Source organism: Calidris pugnax, unplaced genomic scaffold (assembly GCF_001431845.1).
Source record: "Calidris pugnax isolate Ruff unplaced genomic scaffold, ASM143184v1 scaffold470, whole genome shotgun sequence".
Lineage (NCBI taxonomy): Eukaryota > Metazoa > Chordata > Aves > Charadriiformes > Scolopacidae > Calidris > Calidris pugnax.
Window position 1 is genome coordinate 681,242 of NW_015092761.1, and position 18,229 is coordinate 699,470.

The 18,229-nt window shown below is 52.3% G+C and overlaps 1 protein-coding gene across 1 annotated transcript in view; it reads left to right on the forward strand.

Moving 5' to 3' along the window:
• The window catches only part of DNAH9 (dynein, axonemal, heavy chain 9), a 257,020-nt gene that overhangs the window by 109,473 nt on the left and 129,318 nt on the right, over positions 1–18,229 (forward strand). Inside the window, exons 49-51 of the mRNA XM_014962673.1 lie at positions 6,602–6,862; positions 13,249–13,674; positions 17,131–17,250. Coding sequence (XP_014818159.1) covers positions 6,602–6,862; positions 13,249–13,674; positions 17,131–17,250 — 807 coding nt within the window. The remainder of the gene's footprint in view (positions 1–6,601; positions 6,863–13,248; positions 13,675–17,130; positions 17,251–18,229) is intronic.

Below are 18,229 nucleotides of genomic sequence, written 5' to 3' on the forward strand. Positions count from 1 at the left end.
GACATAAACCAGTCTTTTCCTGCCCCTCCGTGTGGAGTTGCCTCTCTTTATCTGTTTCAGCAGCTCCCTGGTGGCCCTGTTGTCCATACCCGTGTCCACATGTCAGGAGCCCCTGCTGCACGCCTGCCCCGAGCCTTTCATGCCTTCCTGAGCTCTGCCTTGCAGGGTGATGGCTTCTGGTGTTCAGCCCCCCCCTCCCTTGAGTGTTCCTGGGTTCCCTCACTCCGAGGTGTAGTGGGGTGACCTGGGCAGGACACCAAGAGCCCACCAAGCTGTTCTGTCACTCCCCTCAACAGGACACGGCAGGGAGAAAAAAGATGGAAAAAAACTCCTGGGTCAAGGTAAGGACAGGGAGAACACTCAGCGATTACTGTCACGGGCAAAACAGACTTGACTCAGGGAAATTAATTTAATTTATTGCCAATCATATCGAAGTAGGGTAATAAGAAATGAAACCGAATCTTAAAACCCCTTCTCCCCACCCTTCCTGGGCCCACCTTCACTCCCAGTTTTCTCTCCCTCCCCTCTGAGCGGTGCCGGGGGAAGGGAATGGGGGTGGTGGTCAGTTCATCATACGTTGTCTCTGCTGCTCCTTCCTCCTCATGGGGAGGACTCTTCACACTCTGCCCCTGCTCTAGCGTGGAGTCCCTCCCATGGAAGACAGTCCTCCATGAACTTCTCCAGTGTGAGTCCTTCCCAGAGGTTGCAGTTCTTCATGAACTGCTCCAGTGTGGGTCCCTGCCACGTGTTTTTTCCATGGGGTGCAGCCCTTCAGGAACAGATTGCTCCAGTGTGCGTCCCCCACGGGGTCACAAGTCCTGCCAGCAAACCTGCTGCAGCGTAGGCTCCTGTCTCCATGGGTCCACAGGTCCTGCAAGGACCCGGCTCCAGCATAGCTCTGCATGGCTCTCTTCTGGGGGTTCTGCTGTGCCTGTGCCTTCCCCAAGGAGGTAGCATGAGTCCCCCCTGCCCGCTGCACGCCTGCCCCGAGCCTTTCATGCCTTCCTGAGCTCTGCCTTGCAGGGTGATGGCTTCTGCTGTTCAGCCCCCCCCTCCCTTGAGTGTTCCTGGGTTCCCTCACTCCGAGGTGTAGTGGGGTGACCTGGGCAGGACACCAAGAGCCCACCAAGCTGTTCTGTCACTCCCCTCAACAGGACACGGCAGGGAGAAAAAAGATGGAAAAAAACTCCTGGGTCAAGGTAAGGACAGGGAGAACACTCAGCGATTACTGTCACGGGCAAAACAGACTTGACTCAGGGAAATTAATTTAATTTATTGCCAATCAAATCGAAGTAGGGTAATAAGAAATAAAACCAAATCTTAAAACCCCTTCTAATTAATTTAATTTATTGCCAATCATATCGAAGTAGGGTAATAAGAAATGAAACCGAATCTTAAAACCCCTTCTCCCCACCCTTCCTGGGCCCACCTTCACTCCCAGTTTTCTCTCCCTCCCCTCTGAGCGGTGCCGGGGGAAGGGAATGGGGGTGGTGGTCAGTTCATCATACGTTGTCTCTGCTGCTCCTTCCTCCTCATGGGGAGGACTCTTCACACTCTGCCCCTGCTCTAGCGTGGAGTCCCTCCCATGGAAGACAGTCCTCCATGAACTTCTCCAGTGTGAGTCCTTCCCAGAGGTTGCAGTTCTTCATGAACTGCTCCAGTGTGGGTCCCTGCCACGTGTTTTTTCCATGGGGTGCAGCCCTTCAGGAACAGATTGCTCCAGTGTGGGTCCCCCACGGGGTCACAAGTCCTGCCAGCAAACCTGCTGCAGCGTAGGCTCCTGTCTCCATGGGTCCACAGGTCCTGCAAGGACCCCACTCCAGCATAGCTCTGCATGGCTCTCTTCTGGCTTCTGTTGCGCGGTTTTGTCCCCTTTTTAAGTATGTTACCCCAGAGACTCTACCACCATTGCGATGGGCTTGGCTTTGGCCAGCAGTGGGTCTCTCTTGGAGCTGGCTTGCATTGTCTCTGCTGGACATGTGGGAAGCTTCTGGCATCGTCTCACAGAAGCCACCCTCCAGCCCCCTAGTACCAAACCCTTGCTGTGCAAACCCTGTACATGAGCCAGATCAATAGCTTCCAAGCTGCAGTCTCCAGAATGTCATCACCTCTTACTTGTCTCCATCCATCTTCACCCTTACCATCTAAGCACCAGCTCTGAGGAACGGGCATTGTACAACATGATAACATTTTCCATGTGGTTCTCCTTTTGCATCCTGGTGTTTCACGTGTGATGTGGTTGCATCATGGTGTCACCTGGGATGTTGTTTGTAGCCCTCAACAGGAGCTAACCCAAGAATGACCAGGGAAGAGGAACCTGGAAATATGCCCAAAGGATGGTGGATGGCCCTGCTCCTGCTTGGAATGGTTTATAACACTGATTTTGATGGGGTGGGCTAAGGAGTATGGGGGGTGTCAGTGCAAGGAGGAGGCTGTGTGTGACTGTTGGAGAAGTTGAGGTTGCAGTTCTTCATGAACTGCTCCAGTGTGGGTCCCTGCCACGTGTTTTTTCCATGGGGTGCAGCCCTTCAGGAACAGATTGCTCCAGTGTGCGTCCCCCACGGGGTCACAAGTCCTGCCAGCAAACCTGCTGCAGCGTAGGCTCCTGTCTCCATGGGTCCACAGGTCCTGCAAGGACCCCACTCCAGCATAGCTCTGCATGGCTCTCTTCTGGCTTCTGTTGCGCGGTTTTGTCCCCTTTTTAAGTATGTTACCCCAGAGACTCTACCACCATTGCGATGGGCTTGGCTTTGGCCAGCAGTGGGTCTCTCTTGGAGCTGGCTTGCATTGTCTCTGCTGGACATGTGGGAAGCTTCTGGCATCGTCTCACAGAAGCCACCCTCCAGCCCCCTAGTACCAAACCCTTGCTGTGCAAACCCTGTACATGAGCCAGATCAATAGCTTCCAAGCTGCAGTCTCCAGAATGTCATCACCTCTTACTTGTCTCCATCCATCTTCACCCTTACCATCTAAGCACCAGCTCTGAGGAACGGGCATTGTACAACATGATAACATTTTCCATGTGGTTCTCCTTTTGCATCCTGGTGTTTCACGTGTGATGTGGTTGCATCATGGTGTCACCTGGGATGTTGTTTGTAGCCCTCAACAGGAGCTAACCCAAGAATGACCAGGGAAGAGGAACCTGGAAATATGCCCAAAGGATGGTGGATGGCCCTGCTCCTGCTTGGAATGGTTTATAACACTGATTTTGATGGGGTGGGCTAAGGAGTATGGGGGGTGTCAGTGCAAGGAGGAGGCTGTGTGTGACTGTTGGAGAAGTTCTGGGATGGGAGAGGAGAGAAGATGGGAGCTGTGCTGGGAAGGTGTTCTGCACACACTGAGATAATGCAAGTTAGTGGTGGTCGGGCTTGGCCACCTCTGGGGTTTGGAAGTGAAGTTTAATGGCTGGGTTTCCACAGAAAATAGCTCTGTGTACAAACTGCCTTCCTTTTTGGATGGAAGGTCCTTTTTGTTGTGAGAGGGGAAGTCTGACTACCTCCTGTTACTGTGACGTTTGTAGAAAGAGGAGAACTTTCCACGCCATTATCCCTACCCTTGCTGTGCTGGGGATGGCTCCACAGGCTGTTCATGGGAGCACAGCTAAGGTTCTGCTGTGCCTGTGCCTTCCCCAAGGAGGTAGCATGAGTCCCCCCTGCCCACTGCTGTGTCACCAGGTGGTTTTGTGTCCAGGCGTTAGGGTGTGTGGGAAGGGAGGAAACATGGATGTGACAGACTGGTTTTGCTGTGGGTGCAGGTTTGACATTAAGGGAAGGGTGTTTGCTGTGCTGAGAGGAAGAGACTGGAGGAGTAAAGTTCATAAATGCACATTCCCTGTGCTGCCCCCAGGGCATCACTAAAGGTTGTGAGTTTGGTTATTTGGGTGTAGCTCCCGTTTCTGTCCTTCCGCTGCCCAAATGCTATTAAACTGTCCCAGCTCAGCTGTGTTTGAGCGTCAGCCTCACTGGGGAAATGCAATCATTTCCTTTCATGTTCTGAAGTCCTGCAGAAGGTGAGGGAGGCTGGAGGTCACTGTGTGTCCCCTAGATGTGGTGTGGTCTGTTGGACCCATACCACAGCTCCCACTAACTGCGTTTCCATTGGGAATTTAGCATGTAACCCAAACCCAGCAACATACGCTTCTGGGCTTCCAAATATTTCTTTCAGACAAAGACCTAAGAGAATTTATAGCTATTTTTAAATCCTGACAATGTTAAAGCAAGTCATTGACCCTTCCGTTATTGCATGTCTTGGCTGAAAGCAGGTTTTGTCAGGGCATTTTCTGTTCTCACGGGCCATGCTGGGGCTGAGCTCACATCTGCTCCTTCCATAGCGCTGTTGCCAGTGGGTTTTAATCCCTTGCTTGTTTTGTCGAGGTTGTGTAAACCCCTGGTGCTCCCATTCGTACCTGGATCCAGCACACGATTACTGATTTGGGGGCAGAAGGTCACAAGCCATATCTGCCATCAGCGAAGCTCCCACTTCAATTTCCTGCAATCCCCAAAGGCGTGGAGCTGAACAAGAAGCTGCTGCTGGGTTTGTGGACTGAAGGGATTAGGTGCTCCCGTGAGCCTGGAGCCCTTTGGATGTAGAGTGGCAGCTTTGTCCTGCTGCAGACAGCACTGTGGGGCTGGGCAGCAGGAGGGGACAACGGGCGACGTGCACAAAGAGGCTCCTGTGGAACCATTCACCGCTTGAAGCTGATGGCAAACGTCAATAGCTTCAGTTTATAAGTTTGCAAATTGTGCTCTCTCTTGTCTGGTATAAAAATGGAATTATCAACAAAAGCAAGTGTCTGACTTCCCTTCTAGTAACATTTTTTACATCAGTAAAGCCATACCCCAGGAGCTCTGAACAATTCTTCACGAGTGAAAAGCTCCGTGGTCTCACAGAGCCTGTACATTCATCGGAAAGGGTGCTTTTAGAAAGAGACTTTCTGTCTTTCAGCGAGAGCTGGGGGGAGCTCCCCACCACACAAAGGCTCCAGCCAGTTGCTGGAGAGGGCTCATGCCTTGCTGGGGACGAGCAGAGGGTGAGGAGCTGCCACCACTGCCCTTCCTCTTGGTGCTGGCTGAATGGAAGACCCGGGGCTGTTCAGCTGGAGAGGAGAAGACTGAGGGGGGATCTCATCAATGCTTATAAATATCTAAAGGGAGGTTGTCAAGAGGATGGGACCAGACTATTATCAGTGGTGCTCAGTGACAGGACAAGAGGGAACGGGCACAAACTGGAATATGGGAAATTCCAGCTCAACATGAGGAAACTCTTCTTTCCTGTGAGGGTGTCAGAGCCCTGGAAGAGGCTGCCCAGAGAGGTGGTGGAGTCTCCTCCTCTGGACACATTCCTGTGCAACTGTTATGGGTGACCCTGCTCTGGCAGAGGGTTGGACTGGATTGTCTCCAGAGGTCCCTGCCAACCCCTACAGTTCCATGGTTCTGTGACTCATTGGCTGGGAGGGAACTGATGGGGAGTTGTCCCTGCCATGTGCCGTGGGCTGGAGGGGTGGGCAGGGTGTGCTGGGGCGAGCTGGTGGCTTGGGGAGTGCTGGTTCCTGGAGCACAGGTCCTCCTCAAAACCTGTGCAGCGAAACACCACGTGCTCTGTTCTGTTCTGTTCTGCTGATGTCCAGGCTGAGGAGTGAAATAAACTGTTGCTGAATTGTAACGTGTGTCATCTCCACACAGAGCACACACACCATTCCTTCACAGGGGATGCGATGTAACATCTGATCTCATCTTCAAAGCTGGATGCATTTGGTTTTGTAATGAGAGAAGCTGAGAGTTAGAGTCAGCCTGGAGAAGAGAAGGCTCCGGGGAGACCCTAGACCCCCAGTCCCTAAAGGGGCTCCAGGAAAGATGGGGAGGGACTTTTTAGCAGGGCCTCTTGTGATAGGACAAGGGCTAATGGCTTTAAACTAAAAGATGGGAGATATGGGAGATACAGAAGATTTAAGAGATTTAGGAAGAAATGTTTTACAGTGAGGGTGGTGAGACACTGTCCTCGGTTGCCCAGAGAGCTGGTCGATGCCCCATCCCTGGAAACATTCCAGGTAGGTTGTATGGGGCTCTGAGCAACCCAGTCTTAAAAGGTCCTTTCCAACTTAAACTATTTTATGATTCTAAGCTTTCTGCAAATGCCTGGTTCATGGGGAGGGTCCCAGACTGTACAGAAATAAGCCCAAGAATACCTGAAATGAAAGCTTCCACTTACTTCCCATTGCTCAAAGCAATGTTCATGGTGTCGTGGCGCCTCTGTCCAGTTTCCAAGCAGAGGAAGTGAGCAGGGGAGGGACAACCTCCTTGGCAGCTCATCCTGCTGGTGCTGGTCTCTCCCCTGCTGGGTTCCTCACTGCCCCAGTGTGTGGACCACGTGTATGAGCTCTCCAAGTATTACCTGAGAAACACAGGCACAGGAGAGCAGCAGTGTCCTGCTAACAACTGGAAAAACTGCTTTTATGTGCTGCCAGGGCATCGCTCGCTTTCCCCACAGGCCCTCTGTGCTTTTGGGAGCTGCTCAGCCCCACTGAGTGTGGGGCAGGGTGGGGAGCAGGCTGGTGAGTCTGCTCATGCTTTCTTCCCCTCTTCACGTTGCTTCTCCCCCCCAGGTGGATGAGCTGAAGGCCAAGCTGGCAGTCCAGGAAGTGGAGCTGAAGCAGAAGAATGAGGATGCTGACAAGCTGATCCAGGTGGTGGGGGTGCAGACAGAGAAAGTGAGCAGGGAAAAGGCCATCGCCGATGAGGAGGAGCAGAAAGTGGCACTGATCACCCAGGAGGTGGAGCAGAAACAGAAGGACTGCGAGGAGGACCTGGCCAAAGCTGAGCCTGCCCTGGCAGCTGCCCAAGCTGCTCTGAACACCCTCAACAAGGTAGGGTGGAGATTCACATGGGGATCTGGTATCTCCCCTCTGCACTGTGGGTGGGCAGTGTCGTCTGGTGGGCCAAGGTTTTGGGCATTGTATTAACACTCCTCCAGCTTCTGCCCAGCTGGTGGATACTTGGCCCCTGGTGTGCTGCACCAAGTTCCCCTTCACTCATGGTGGTGGAGAGCAGGAGAAACTGGAGTTGGGTGCTACGTTTGCCTCTCTTCTCCGCTGTTGGCTAGCTCCACTGCTTCTCCTGCCCCACAGGGAGGGGGAGGTCACCTTACTGTCACCCCCCTTCAGGACCCAGGGGAGAGTGTCTCAGAGGGATCACCAGGTCCATGCCACTCTCTTGCTGTCTCTGGCCCAGCCCCATCTGCTGGTGTGGAGGAGGTGATGGAGGGCCAGGCCCCAGGGCAGGGGCACTGCCAGACCTGGCTCCGGACTCTTCTGAGGCCGAGCTGCAGGGAATGAAGCAGCAGGAGGGCAGACAGGAGAGGCTGCCAGTGCTCTCAGGGTGACCAGTTGTCAGCTGTCCTGAGGGCAAGGAGCTCTGTGCCCTTAGCTGGTCCCAGCAGAGGTGCGTGAGGGGTTGCAGGACAGCCGGGGTGAAGCCCGAGCACCCCCTCATTTCAGTGAGGGACAGTATCGATGCTGTTTGCTCGGGGGGTTGCTGGGCAAGCGCACGATCAGCACGGCAGGAGCTGAGAACACTCCAAACCACCAGCAGGGCAGATTTTACACCCAGCTACTCCGTGAGCCTTTCTCCCCAGCAGAACAGCGGTGTTGAGGACCTCACATGGACATGTCTCATGTGGGTCCTGCAGGCCATGATGGCGGGCTATGGGGCTGGCAGTTTGCAGGTGCAGCTGGCAGCGAGCGGGGACATCCTCTGAGCTCCCACTTGCCCCATCTCCTGCTTTGGAAAAGGGTCTGTAATGGGAAGGCTCCTTTCCCCCTCTGTGTCTGCAGCGCAGTGGGGCAGAGGCTTCCTGCAGCCCACAGCAAATGCCTCTCTTGGCCAAGGGGGAAGAGAAGGTGAGGGAAGAAGGATCAGAGATCCAGAGGTGCAGTGGGGAGAGTTGATGACTTCTTGGGCTCCTCTGGGCATCCTTCCCTCTTGAATTCCCCGCTGTTATAGGGACAAGGCTTGATAGCCTGAGAGTTTGGACTGATCTTCTCCAACTGCATTGGGGTAGGATTTGCCTTGTCCTCTCTTTGTCCAAGATGTTCCTCAGGCCTTGTCGAGTGTGATGCTCAATGTCCGATAGGTACATCTTGGCTCCACAGGTGCGCTCATGGGGTGGCTTTTGGCTTGACACGATAAGAAGTGCTGGTAGAGAAATCTCATTTTGTGTTTGGGTTTATGCAGTACTGGGATTTCGTCAGGTGGGGAGAGAACCTGTCCTTCAGCAGTGTCTTTGGGCTGGGCAGGACACTGATGCAGGTCGGGGGTAGTTGGGTACTGAGTGTGGGGTGACCTCTTGGTAGAGCCGTACATTGCTGCAGACAAAGCCACCCCAAAGGAAGATGCCCATGGCAGGGGGTTGGAACTAGATGATCTTTAAGGTTCCTTCCAACCCAAACCATTCTATGATTCTATGCCACCAGGGAAGTGTATAACCAGGAGATAAGGACTGCTCTGACTGCAGGAGACTGAGGGATTGGTTTAGGGAAGGCTTTAGGTATCTTGGAAGGTCTTTCCTTCAAGGGCACTCCAGGGGTTCCCATTTGGAGCCCAACACTTTGAGATGTGCCTGAGAGACGTGTACCTGCAATTCATTTTGATCTGCAGCTCACACAGCATCCTGGAACACCAAACTCCTGCTGCAGCAGAGCAGATCAGTGCCCGTGCACCAGCTACGGCTGGAAAATCCGAGTTATTCCCATGATCACGGCAAGGATTGGCTCAACTGTGTCTCAAAGCATGGCTCAGTCACGGCCCATGGAGCAGAGGGGAAAGCAACTCGGAGTCATCAGGAAGGGGTGGTCTGTTTGATTAGCTTTCAGGAAAGACGTGGCTTTGCTGAAGAGGTGCGTTGCTTCAGCTTTTGTTCGTGGAAGAGAAAAGACTCTACAAATGGGAAAATGTTTGTCTCCATTAGTTGTGGGTTTGTGCTGGAGCTGTAGAATATCTCATTAGGCAAAGATTAAGGAGATGCTGGGATTTTCTCTAGGGACCTGTAAAGCAGCAATAGCAAAGCACTGGGAGGCATGGTCTCCTTTACCTACCGATCAGAAATGCATCAGAGAGCTTGACCTGTTTGCTGACATGGATAATCAGCAGTATTTATGTGTGTGTATATATAGTTTCTCCCCAATTATCTAAGCCGTCTTATTTGGACAGCACTGTTATATGCAACATTAATAGGGGAAACAGTGAGAAAAGTGGCTGAGTGGAACAGAGTAATAAATACATCCTTATTAGAAAATTAAGGAAGTGTGGGCTAGGTGAGGGGGCAGTGAGGCGGACTGAGTCCTGACTGCGTGACAGAACTCAGAGGGTTGTCATTAACGGAGCAGAGTCAAGTTGGAGGCCTGTAACCAGTGGTGTCCCCCAGGGGTCAATTATCGGCCCAGTCCTGTTCAACATATTCATTGATGGCCTGGACAAGAGGACAGAGTGTATCCTCAGCAAGTTTGCTGATGATACCAAACTGGGAGGGCTGGCCGACACTCCAGAGGGCTGTGCTGCCATCCAGCGAGACCTGGACAGGCTGGAGAGCTGGACAGAGAGGAACCTCAGGGGGTTCAACAAGGGCAAATGTAACGTCCTGCACCTGGGGAGGAAGAACCCCAGGCACCAATATAGGGTAGGGGTGGATCTTCTGGGAGAGTACTACTGGGGAAAAGGATCTGGGAGTTCTGGTGGGTGGCAGGAGCTCCATGAGCCATCAGTGTCCCCTTGTTGCCGAGAGGCCAATGGGATCCTGGGCTGCGTACGGAAGAGCGTGGCCAGGAGGTGGAGGGAGGTCATTCTCCCCCTCTGCTCTGCACTGGGGAGGCCACCACTGGAATCCTGCCTCCAGTTCTGGGCTCCCCAGTTCAAGAGAGACAGGGAACTGCTGGAGAGAGTCCAGCGAAGGGCAACAGAGATGATGGAGGGATTGGAGCATCTCCCTGATGAGGAAAGGCTGAGGGAGCTGGGGCTCTTGAGCCTGGAGAAGAGAAGGCTGAGGGGAGACCTTATCTACGTTTACAAGGATCTAAAGGGTGGGTTGAAGGAGGATGGAGCCGGACTCTTTTCAGTGGTTCCCAGTGACAGGACGAGGGGCAACGGGCACAAGCTGGACCATGGGAAGTTCCACTCCAATCTGAGGAAGAACTTGTTTGGGGTGAGGGTGGCAGAGCCCTGGCAGAGGCTGCCCAGGGAGGGTGTGGAGTCCCCTTCTCTGGAGATCTTCAAGCCCCGCCTGGATGCTCCTGAGTGATGTGCTCTGGGCAGCCCTGCTTTGGCCGGGGAGTTGGACTGGATGGTCTCTAGAGGTCCCTTCCAACTCTGTCAAATCCGTGAATCTGTAATAAATATATATAGTCAGCTACCAAGGAGTTCAGTAAGTATGTTGATATGTGGACCCTTCTGTAGCAGCGTCACCTGCTGGTTTAAAAGAAGAGCAGCCATGTCCATTCAGATCTTTTGGAGGTAGGCTGTGTGGAGATGGAAGTGAGAGGAGATCATAGAATCACAGAATGGTTTGGGTTGGAAGGGATCTTAAAGCCCACCCAGTGCCACCCCCTGCCCTGGGCAGGGACACCTCCCACCAGACCACGTTGCTCCAAGCCCCCTCCAACCTGGCCTTGAACCCCTCCAGGGATGGGGCAGCCACAGCTTCTCTGGGCAACCTGGGCCAGGCTCTCACCACCCTCACAGTGAAAAATTTATTCTTGATATGTAAATCTCCCCTCTTCCTGTTTGAAGCCATTACCCCTCATCCTATCACTACACGCCCTTGCAAAAAGTCCCTCCCCAGCTTTCCTGGAGCCCCTTCAGGGACTAGAAGGAGCTCTAAGGTCTCCCCAGAGCCTTCTCTTCTCTGAGCTACCCAAGTCTTCCTCACTCTCCTGGCCAGGACAGCATGCTCCTCCTTCCCTTTCAGGGTAGTACTCCCACTGTTCTCGTCATGTTGTGGAAGTTCTCACCTCCTAGGGAAGAAGCAGCAGTACCAACTCAGTGTTCTGTTTCCATAGATGCACCGTTTAATACAAGTGGTTTTGCCAGGGTCCTCAGGGACCCCCAAGTAACAGCCCCCGGTGGGCGCATGGCTGGGGAGAGGTCTCCCTGCTCCCAGCCCCCTGAGTGGGGGGACAGAGGGGAGCATCTCGGGGGGCTCACACTTGGCTCCAGGTCATTGAGTGAGTTAATAAGAGACCTTTCACACTGGAAATGCACACAGCCCCGAGGAGCCTGTTTCCATCAGCTTGATCATTAACAAAAGCTAAAAACAAGCAAAAAGACACATTTAGGTAGAGGTTCATAGCAGATACCTGTATCCCAAAAATGGATACTCAAAGGTATCAGTCTAGCACAGAGCACTGAAGGGCCTGTGAAACTTCAGAGAGAGGTTTAGGCCTCGGCCTGATCAGGAAAGCACATGTGTCGTTTGATGAGAGATGGAATAAAAGCACAAACACTCAATAAAGGCAAGTGTAGGTGCTGCACCTGGGGAGAAATAACCCCCTGCACCAGGACAGGTTGGGGGTGACCTGCTGGAGAGCAGCTCTGAGGAAAAAGACCTGGGAGTCCTGGTGGACAACAGGATGACCATGAGCCAGCAATGGGCCCTTGTGGCCAAGAAGGCCAATGGCATCCTGGGGGGCATCAGGAAGAGGGTGACCAGGGGGTGGAGGGAGGTCATCCTGCCCCTCTGCTCTGCCCTGGGGAGGCCCCAGCTGGAGCACTGGGTCCAGTTCTGGGCTCCCCAGTTCCAGAAGGACAGGGAACTGTTGGAGAGGGTTCAGTAGAGGGCTACAAAGATGATGAGGGGCCTGGAGCATCTTTCTTACAAGGAGAGGCTGAGGGACTTGTGTCTTTTTAGTCTGGAGAAGAGAAGGCTGAGGGGGGATCTGATCAACACCTAGAAATACTTAAAGGGAGGGTGTCAGGAGGATGGGACCAGTCTTTTTTCAGTGGTGCCCAGTGACAGGACAAGAGGAAATGGGCACCAACTTGAACATAGAAAGTTCAATCTAAACCTGAGGAGCAACTTCTTTCCTGTGAGGGTGGCAGAGCCCTGGAAGAGGCTGCGCAAAGAGGTGGTGGAGTCTCCTTCTCTGGAGACATTCAAACCCCACCTGGACACGTTCCTGTGGGACCTGCTCTGGGTGGACCTGCTCTGGCAGGAGGTTGGACTGGATGATCTCCAGAGGTCCCTTCCAACCGCATGTGATTTTGTGATTTTGTGATATTCCACCCTGCTTCCATAGACAGAGCCTGATAGACGCAAAATATCAGAGAATATAGATTCAGAATGACTCAAAACTGATAGAAAGTGGAACTGACAGAAGTTCATGGATTTTTTATTAAACTGGTGTTGAAGCAGCCCTTGCCCTTGTTTTGACAGTGTCTCATCTGGCACAGCTGATCCACTTCCACTGGTTTTTCTTACACAAAGGCAAAAAAGTGCCCGGAGAGAGGGGTTTGGGTGTCAGCAGATCAAACCCTCAGCAGCGCGGTGTCGTGGTTGTGTTAGAAAATGCCTGCTTTCTCCCCAAATTGGCGTTTTTCTGCTTAGGTTAAGATTCATCCTACTTAATATTAGGGACTTGCTAGAACCGCCTGTGCTGGCAGTGGAGGAGATGGGAACTCCCGCTCAGAGAAGGGTGTCCCTGGAGATGAGGTGATTCTTGTGTGAGGGGTGTTGCTTGTGCACCCCAGTGACTGCTCTCCCGCTGATGGTTCTTGGTGACAGTGCCTAAATATGGGCTGGATGGTGGTCCCGGGGAGCTATGGGGGCACACAGATAGCTCAACCAGACCTTAACACCTGGGCATTGGGCACAGGGAGCGGTTGAGTGTGAAGGAAAGCTCTGCAAGGGATTTTTAGAGGGGCTGGGGGCTATTTGTAGAGGTTTATTATTTGGAAAAGTTCCTATTTCCTTATCCCCGTCTTCTGAGAGGGAAGAAACCCCTCTGTCCCCCAGGCAGCAGAAAGGGGTGGGAGTCTGGGGAGGAACTGGGTGCTGTGCTGGTCCTGGGGGGATGGAAGGAGCTGGAGGCAGGGAGTGGAGCAAACAGGATGAAAACATGTGGAGTGGGGATTTACAGGCAGCAACGGGCTGAGAGAAACCCAATTTATCAGATTTGATAGCTTTGGAGCCTGCCTCTATTAGTGGCAAAGTGAAAAGAAAGCCCATTCATTCTTGTCTAACAACCTTGTTTTTTGCCCATTTCAGAAGAATCTGACAGAGCTGAGGTCCTTTGGGTCGCCACCTTCAGCTGTCAGCAATGTCACCGCAGCCGTGATGGTGCTGATGGCCCCAGGAGGAAAAATCCCCAAGGACAGGAGCTGGAAAGCAGCGAAAGCCTCCATGGCCAGGGTGGATGGCTTCCTGGACTCCTTGATCAAGTTCGACAAGGAGAACATCCACGAGAACTGCCTCAAAGCTCTTCAGCCCTATTTGGAAGATCCCAAGTTCAAACCTGAATTTGTGACCACCAAGTCCTACGCCGCGGCCGGCCTCTGCTCCTGGGTGGTGAACATCGTGCGTTTCCACGCGGTGTACTGCGACGTGGCGCCCAAGCGACAGGCCCTCAGCAGAGCCAACGCCGAGCTGGCGGCCGCCCAGGAGAAGCTGGCCAGCATCAAGGCCAAAATTGCTGTAAGTGCTTGCCCTCTGGTGGGACCCCTCACGCAAGTCACCTTTTCTTTGGAGAAAGCTGCTTCTCTCACTCATGTATTTTTAAGTGAAGGGTGGGAATCCAGAGATTCAGTAGATCATTGTCTTTTCTACCCCTTTCATTTCTGCTTTCTACTTCTCACCTATTCTTCTCCAGCCTTGCTTGCACTTTAATAGGAAGGATAATTATTAATTCTTATTATTCCTATCTAATTTTTAAAATGTAATTTACCTCTACTCATGGGTCCTCAGAAAACTCGTTATCTCAAACCAATGAGGTGAGGCGAGGTGCAGAGGGGCAGGGGGGAGGAACTGGGGGCTGACTCAGAGGGATGGTAGCACAGAGCCGGGCTGGGCTGGCCCCCGTGCTCCGTCCCTGGTGATGAGCACGTCTTCCAGGATGAAGGCTGCTTCAGTAGGAGTCTAATAATTCTGCACTGCATGGCTCCCTGTTGGTATGTCTTGAGCTTTTTTAGATTTTTCCTGCTTTAAAAGAAAAAAATCACTAAATAGAAGAAATTACTGTGTGATTAAAGTTCCTTTCTCTAGAGAGTAGATTCTCACCTTTCTCTTTTTCCTTCAGAAAATTCTCCCTGCTAAAAGACATACTGCTTTTCTCCACCTGCTGTGCCCCGACCAACACCCACTGATTTAAAATGTAGAAACCACCCAGGACCCCACCAGCCTGTCCCTTAGCACAGTGTCCCATCACTCACCATTCTCCAGGTCCCTCCTGCTGCAGAAAGGCTCCCAGCCACCGCTTAGAATCACAGCATGGTTTGGGTGGGAAGGGACCTTTAAAAACCACCCAGTCCCACCCCCTGCCCTGGACAGGGACACCTCCCACCAGACCAGGTTGCTCCAAGCCCCCTCCAACCTGGCCTTGAACCCCTCCAGGGATGGGGCAGCCACAGCTTCTCTGGGCAGCCTGGGCCAGGCTCTCACCACCCTCAGCATAAAAAAATTCTTCCTTATATATAGTATAAATCTCCCCTCTTTGAGTTTAAAACCCTTCCACCTCATCCTATGGCTCCCCTCCCTGATCCAGAGTCCCTCCCCATCTCTCCTGGAGCCTCTTTAGGGACTGGAAGGGGCTCCAAGGTCTCCCCGGAGCCTTCTCTTCTCCAGGCTGAACCCCCCCAACTCTCTCAGCCTGTCCTCTCAGCAGAGGGGCTCCAGCCCTCCCAGCATCTCCGTGGCCTCCTCTGGCCCCACTCCAACAGGTCCAGGTCCTAGAGATGGATATTCTAGGTGGGAAAAAAAAAAAAAAAAGGTCAATAAAGTCAAAATAAGTAAAATATATTGACAAATGAATCAAAATATTGACTTATTTTGGAACTTGCCCTCCAAAACCTGCCTTTTTTAAGGTGTTGTGAATCTGACATCCTTCCTCGTAAGGAAAGCATCCTCTGTGGCTGTGCCTTCGTCCTGATGCCCCAGTTTGTGCACAATCCCCTCTCAGAACCAAGCTGTGCTCTCGCCAGGCTGGCAGGTTGGGCTTCGAGATACACACCTGGAGAAGGGCAGCACGGTCCCTCCCCATCCGGGGACTCATCTCTTCCACCTTCCATCTTCATGTTAAAAAATACGTAACTCTTTTGATGCCTCCTAAGGCTTATTATTCTTCAAATGCTTACTACACTTTCCAACTAAAAATATAAAAAAATCTCCAGAGCTCTCGCCTAGCCCCTTCCTGCTGCAGATGAAAGGGGGGCGGGCACAGCGCCTGGAGCAGGGATGGATTTAGAGGTCTTTAGCCTCTAATTCTTCCTTCTCAGATGTGAAATACAGTGCAGTGGAACTTTTTTCATCCCTTTTTGTTGCTCATTTCTAAAGCTTTTAATGCGTGAGCTTTTCCTTTTTTCTTTTTTTTTTCTTTTTCTTTTTTTTCTTTTTTCTTCTTTTTTTCAAGAAGAGGGATTTTGTTAAAGCAAATGGCAATCTTTGGGGGGATTATTGGTTCTCCACTGGCATGCACTTGCAAAACTGACCGTTTTAGGTGAGTTTTTTGCTCGGCAGATGGGTGATGATGCACTGCTCAGCGTGGGAGGGGATGTGGAGGTATATCCTCACTTACCGAGCTGGGTTGTCTTGGAGAACTTCACTGATGTGTGGGTGATTCATACCTGCTCACAACCCGGCCCCGAGCTCTCGCACACCCATTTTTAGTAATAAATGAGACTATTCTGATTGTTGGAAATCATAAGTACCTCTCCCTCTCCTTTGTCTGCCTGGGAAATGAGGTGGCTACAAGTCTGGGAGTGAACCCGTAGCAGAAGGTGTGTTCTCTGAGTCACACACAGCTGTAGCTGGCTGTGCAGAGCTCGTCTGGTGGGAACTCACAGACACCCATCCATCACGTCCTGCTTGTGTCATGGGGGTGGATATATATGAGCATCTGTATGCACATACATCCCTGTGCACATACATCCATATGCACGCAGAGACAGAAGTTTTGTCAAACAGTGTTAACGTGATTTACAGGCAGTTTAGCCTTGAGCAATTTGCATGGGGTGCAGGGAGAATCAATTATTATTTCAACTTCTCTTATCAGGACTGAAATGCTCCCAGTGCTTGTTGGAGAGTGAGCAGCTCCAGTCAAGGAAAGGGCTCCTTTACTTTTTCTCCAGGTGGTTTGGGCCCTTCCTGCCCCTTCTCAGCCCTGAAGCACTTTGCAGCCCACCTGCACCTGAGATGGTCCCACCTAGCTCCACTTGGGCTCCTATGTAGGAGTGTCCTGTGACACTTGCTCAGGTAGCTTTAGGAGCAGAACAGAATCACAGAATCTTCATGGTTGGAAGAGACCTTTGAGATCATCGAGTCCAAACATACACACACAAAAAAAGAAAATCCTAAGAATCTCAGCAAGAACAGCTTTATTGATTTATACTCATCGAGTCCAAACATACGCAGACAAAAAAAGAAAATCCCAACAATCTCAGCAAGAACAGCTTTATTGATTTATTTATCATGTTCCCTCCTAGAAGGTGGGTGCAGGAGGCCTGGTGAGGAGCTGGTTCAAATGGAGCTTCTCAAGGAGCCCCTTGGGGACCTGAGCAGAACTTGGTGAATCAGCAGAGCCTCAGGGGCTGAGTCCAAGGGGGCTGCAGCATCAGGAAATACAGCATTCTCTTTCCTTAGCTGCCTTGCCCGTTGCACAGCCAGAGCTGTTTGGCCAGGAGTACCCCCTTTCCCTGTTTAAATGCACACCAGGGCAGAGCCACCAATAAATCACTTTTGTGTGTGCTTTGCCTCTGCCCTGTGTGCGGGATGTGAGTTACAGTCAAATAGCTCAGCACATGGCTGCTTCAGACTGGGCCTGCTGCAACAACACCCCCAGGGTCTGTGTCCTGGTGGTGGAGTCTGGGGAGAACTGTCTCTAGAGAAGGGCTTTCCCTAAAACTATGCTGTTATGTCCTCCTTTTTTTTCACGTGCAGCGCCTCAATGAGAACCTGGGGAAGCTCACAGCCAAGTTTGAGAAGGCCACTTCAGACAAACTCAAATGTCAGCAAGAAGCTGAAGCTACAGCGTGTACCATTGCTCTTGCCAACCGGCTGGTGAGTGTCAGCAGATGCAGCTCCGCTGGTGGGAACGGGAGGTGCCAGGTGCTGAGATGCAAACCCTGCCCGCACAGCACCTTACATCCTCTGATATTTTTTTTTCTTTTGGAATACATTTCCTGCACTGCAGCAAGTTCCTGTAATGAAAATGATATTGCATTGGCTGTTTTCGTACCCCCGGGTAAGCACTGCTCATGTGTAAGGGCACTGGCTGCGCTCTCTTCACAGCTCTCAGCGCCTGCTTGTTACTTAAATAACACCCAGGTGCTCAGGCCCAGCCAGCACGGGTTCATGAGGGGTACGTCCTGCTTGACCAACCTGATCTCCTTCTATGATAAAGTGACTGGCTTGGTGGATGAGGGAAAGGCTGTGGATGTTGTTTACCTGGACTTTGGCAAGGCCTTTGGTACAGTGTCCCACAGCATCCTCCTGGAGAAACTGGCTGCCTGTGGCTTGGATGGGAGGACTCTCCACTGAGTTAAAAACCGGCCGGGCCCAGAGAGTGGTGGGGAATGGAGTCAAATCCAGTTGGCGGCCGGTCACAAATGGTGTCCCCCAGGGCTGGGTACTGGTGCTGGTTCTCTTTAACATCTTCATCAGTGATCTGGACGAGGGGATCAAGTGCACCCTCAGTCAGTTCACAGATGACACTAAACAAGGTGGGAGTGTTGATCTGCTGGAGGGTAGGAAGGCCTTGCAGAGGGATCTGGACAGGCTGGATGGATGGGCCAAGGCCAACGGGATGAGGTTCAACAAGGCCAAGTGCCAGGTCCTGCCCTTGGGTCACAACAACCCCCTGCAGCGCTACAGGCTGGGGGCAGAGTGGCTGGAGCTGCCTGCTGGAGAAAAGGAGGCTGAGGGGAGACCTTCTGGCTCTCTCCAACTCCCTGAAAGGAGGGTGTAGCCAGGGGGGGGTCGGTCTCTTCTCCCAAGGGACAGGTGATGGGACAAGAGGAAACGGCGTCAAGTTGTGCCA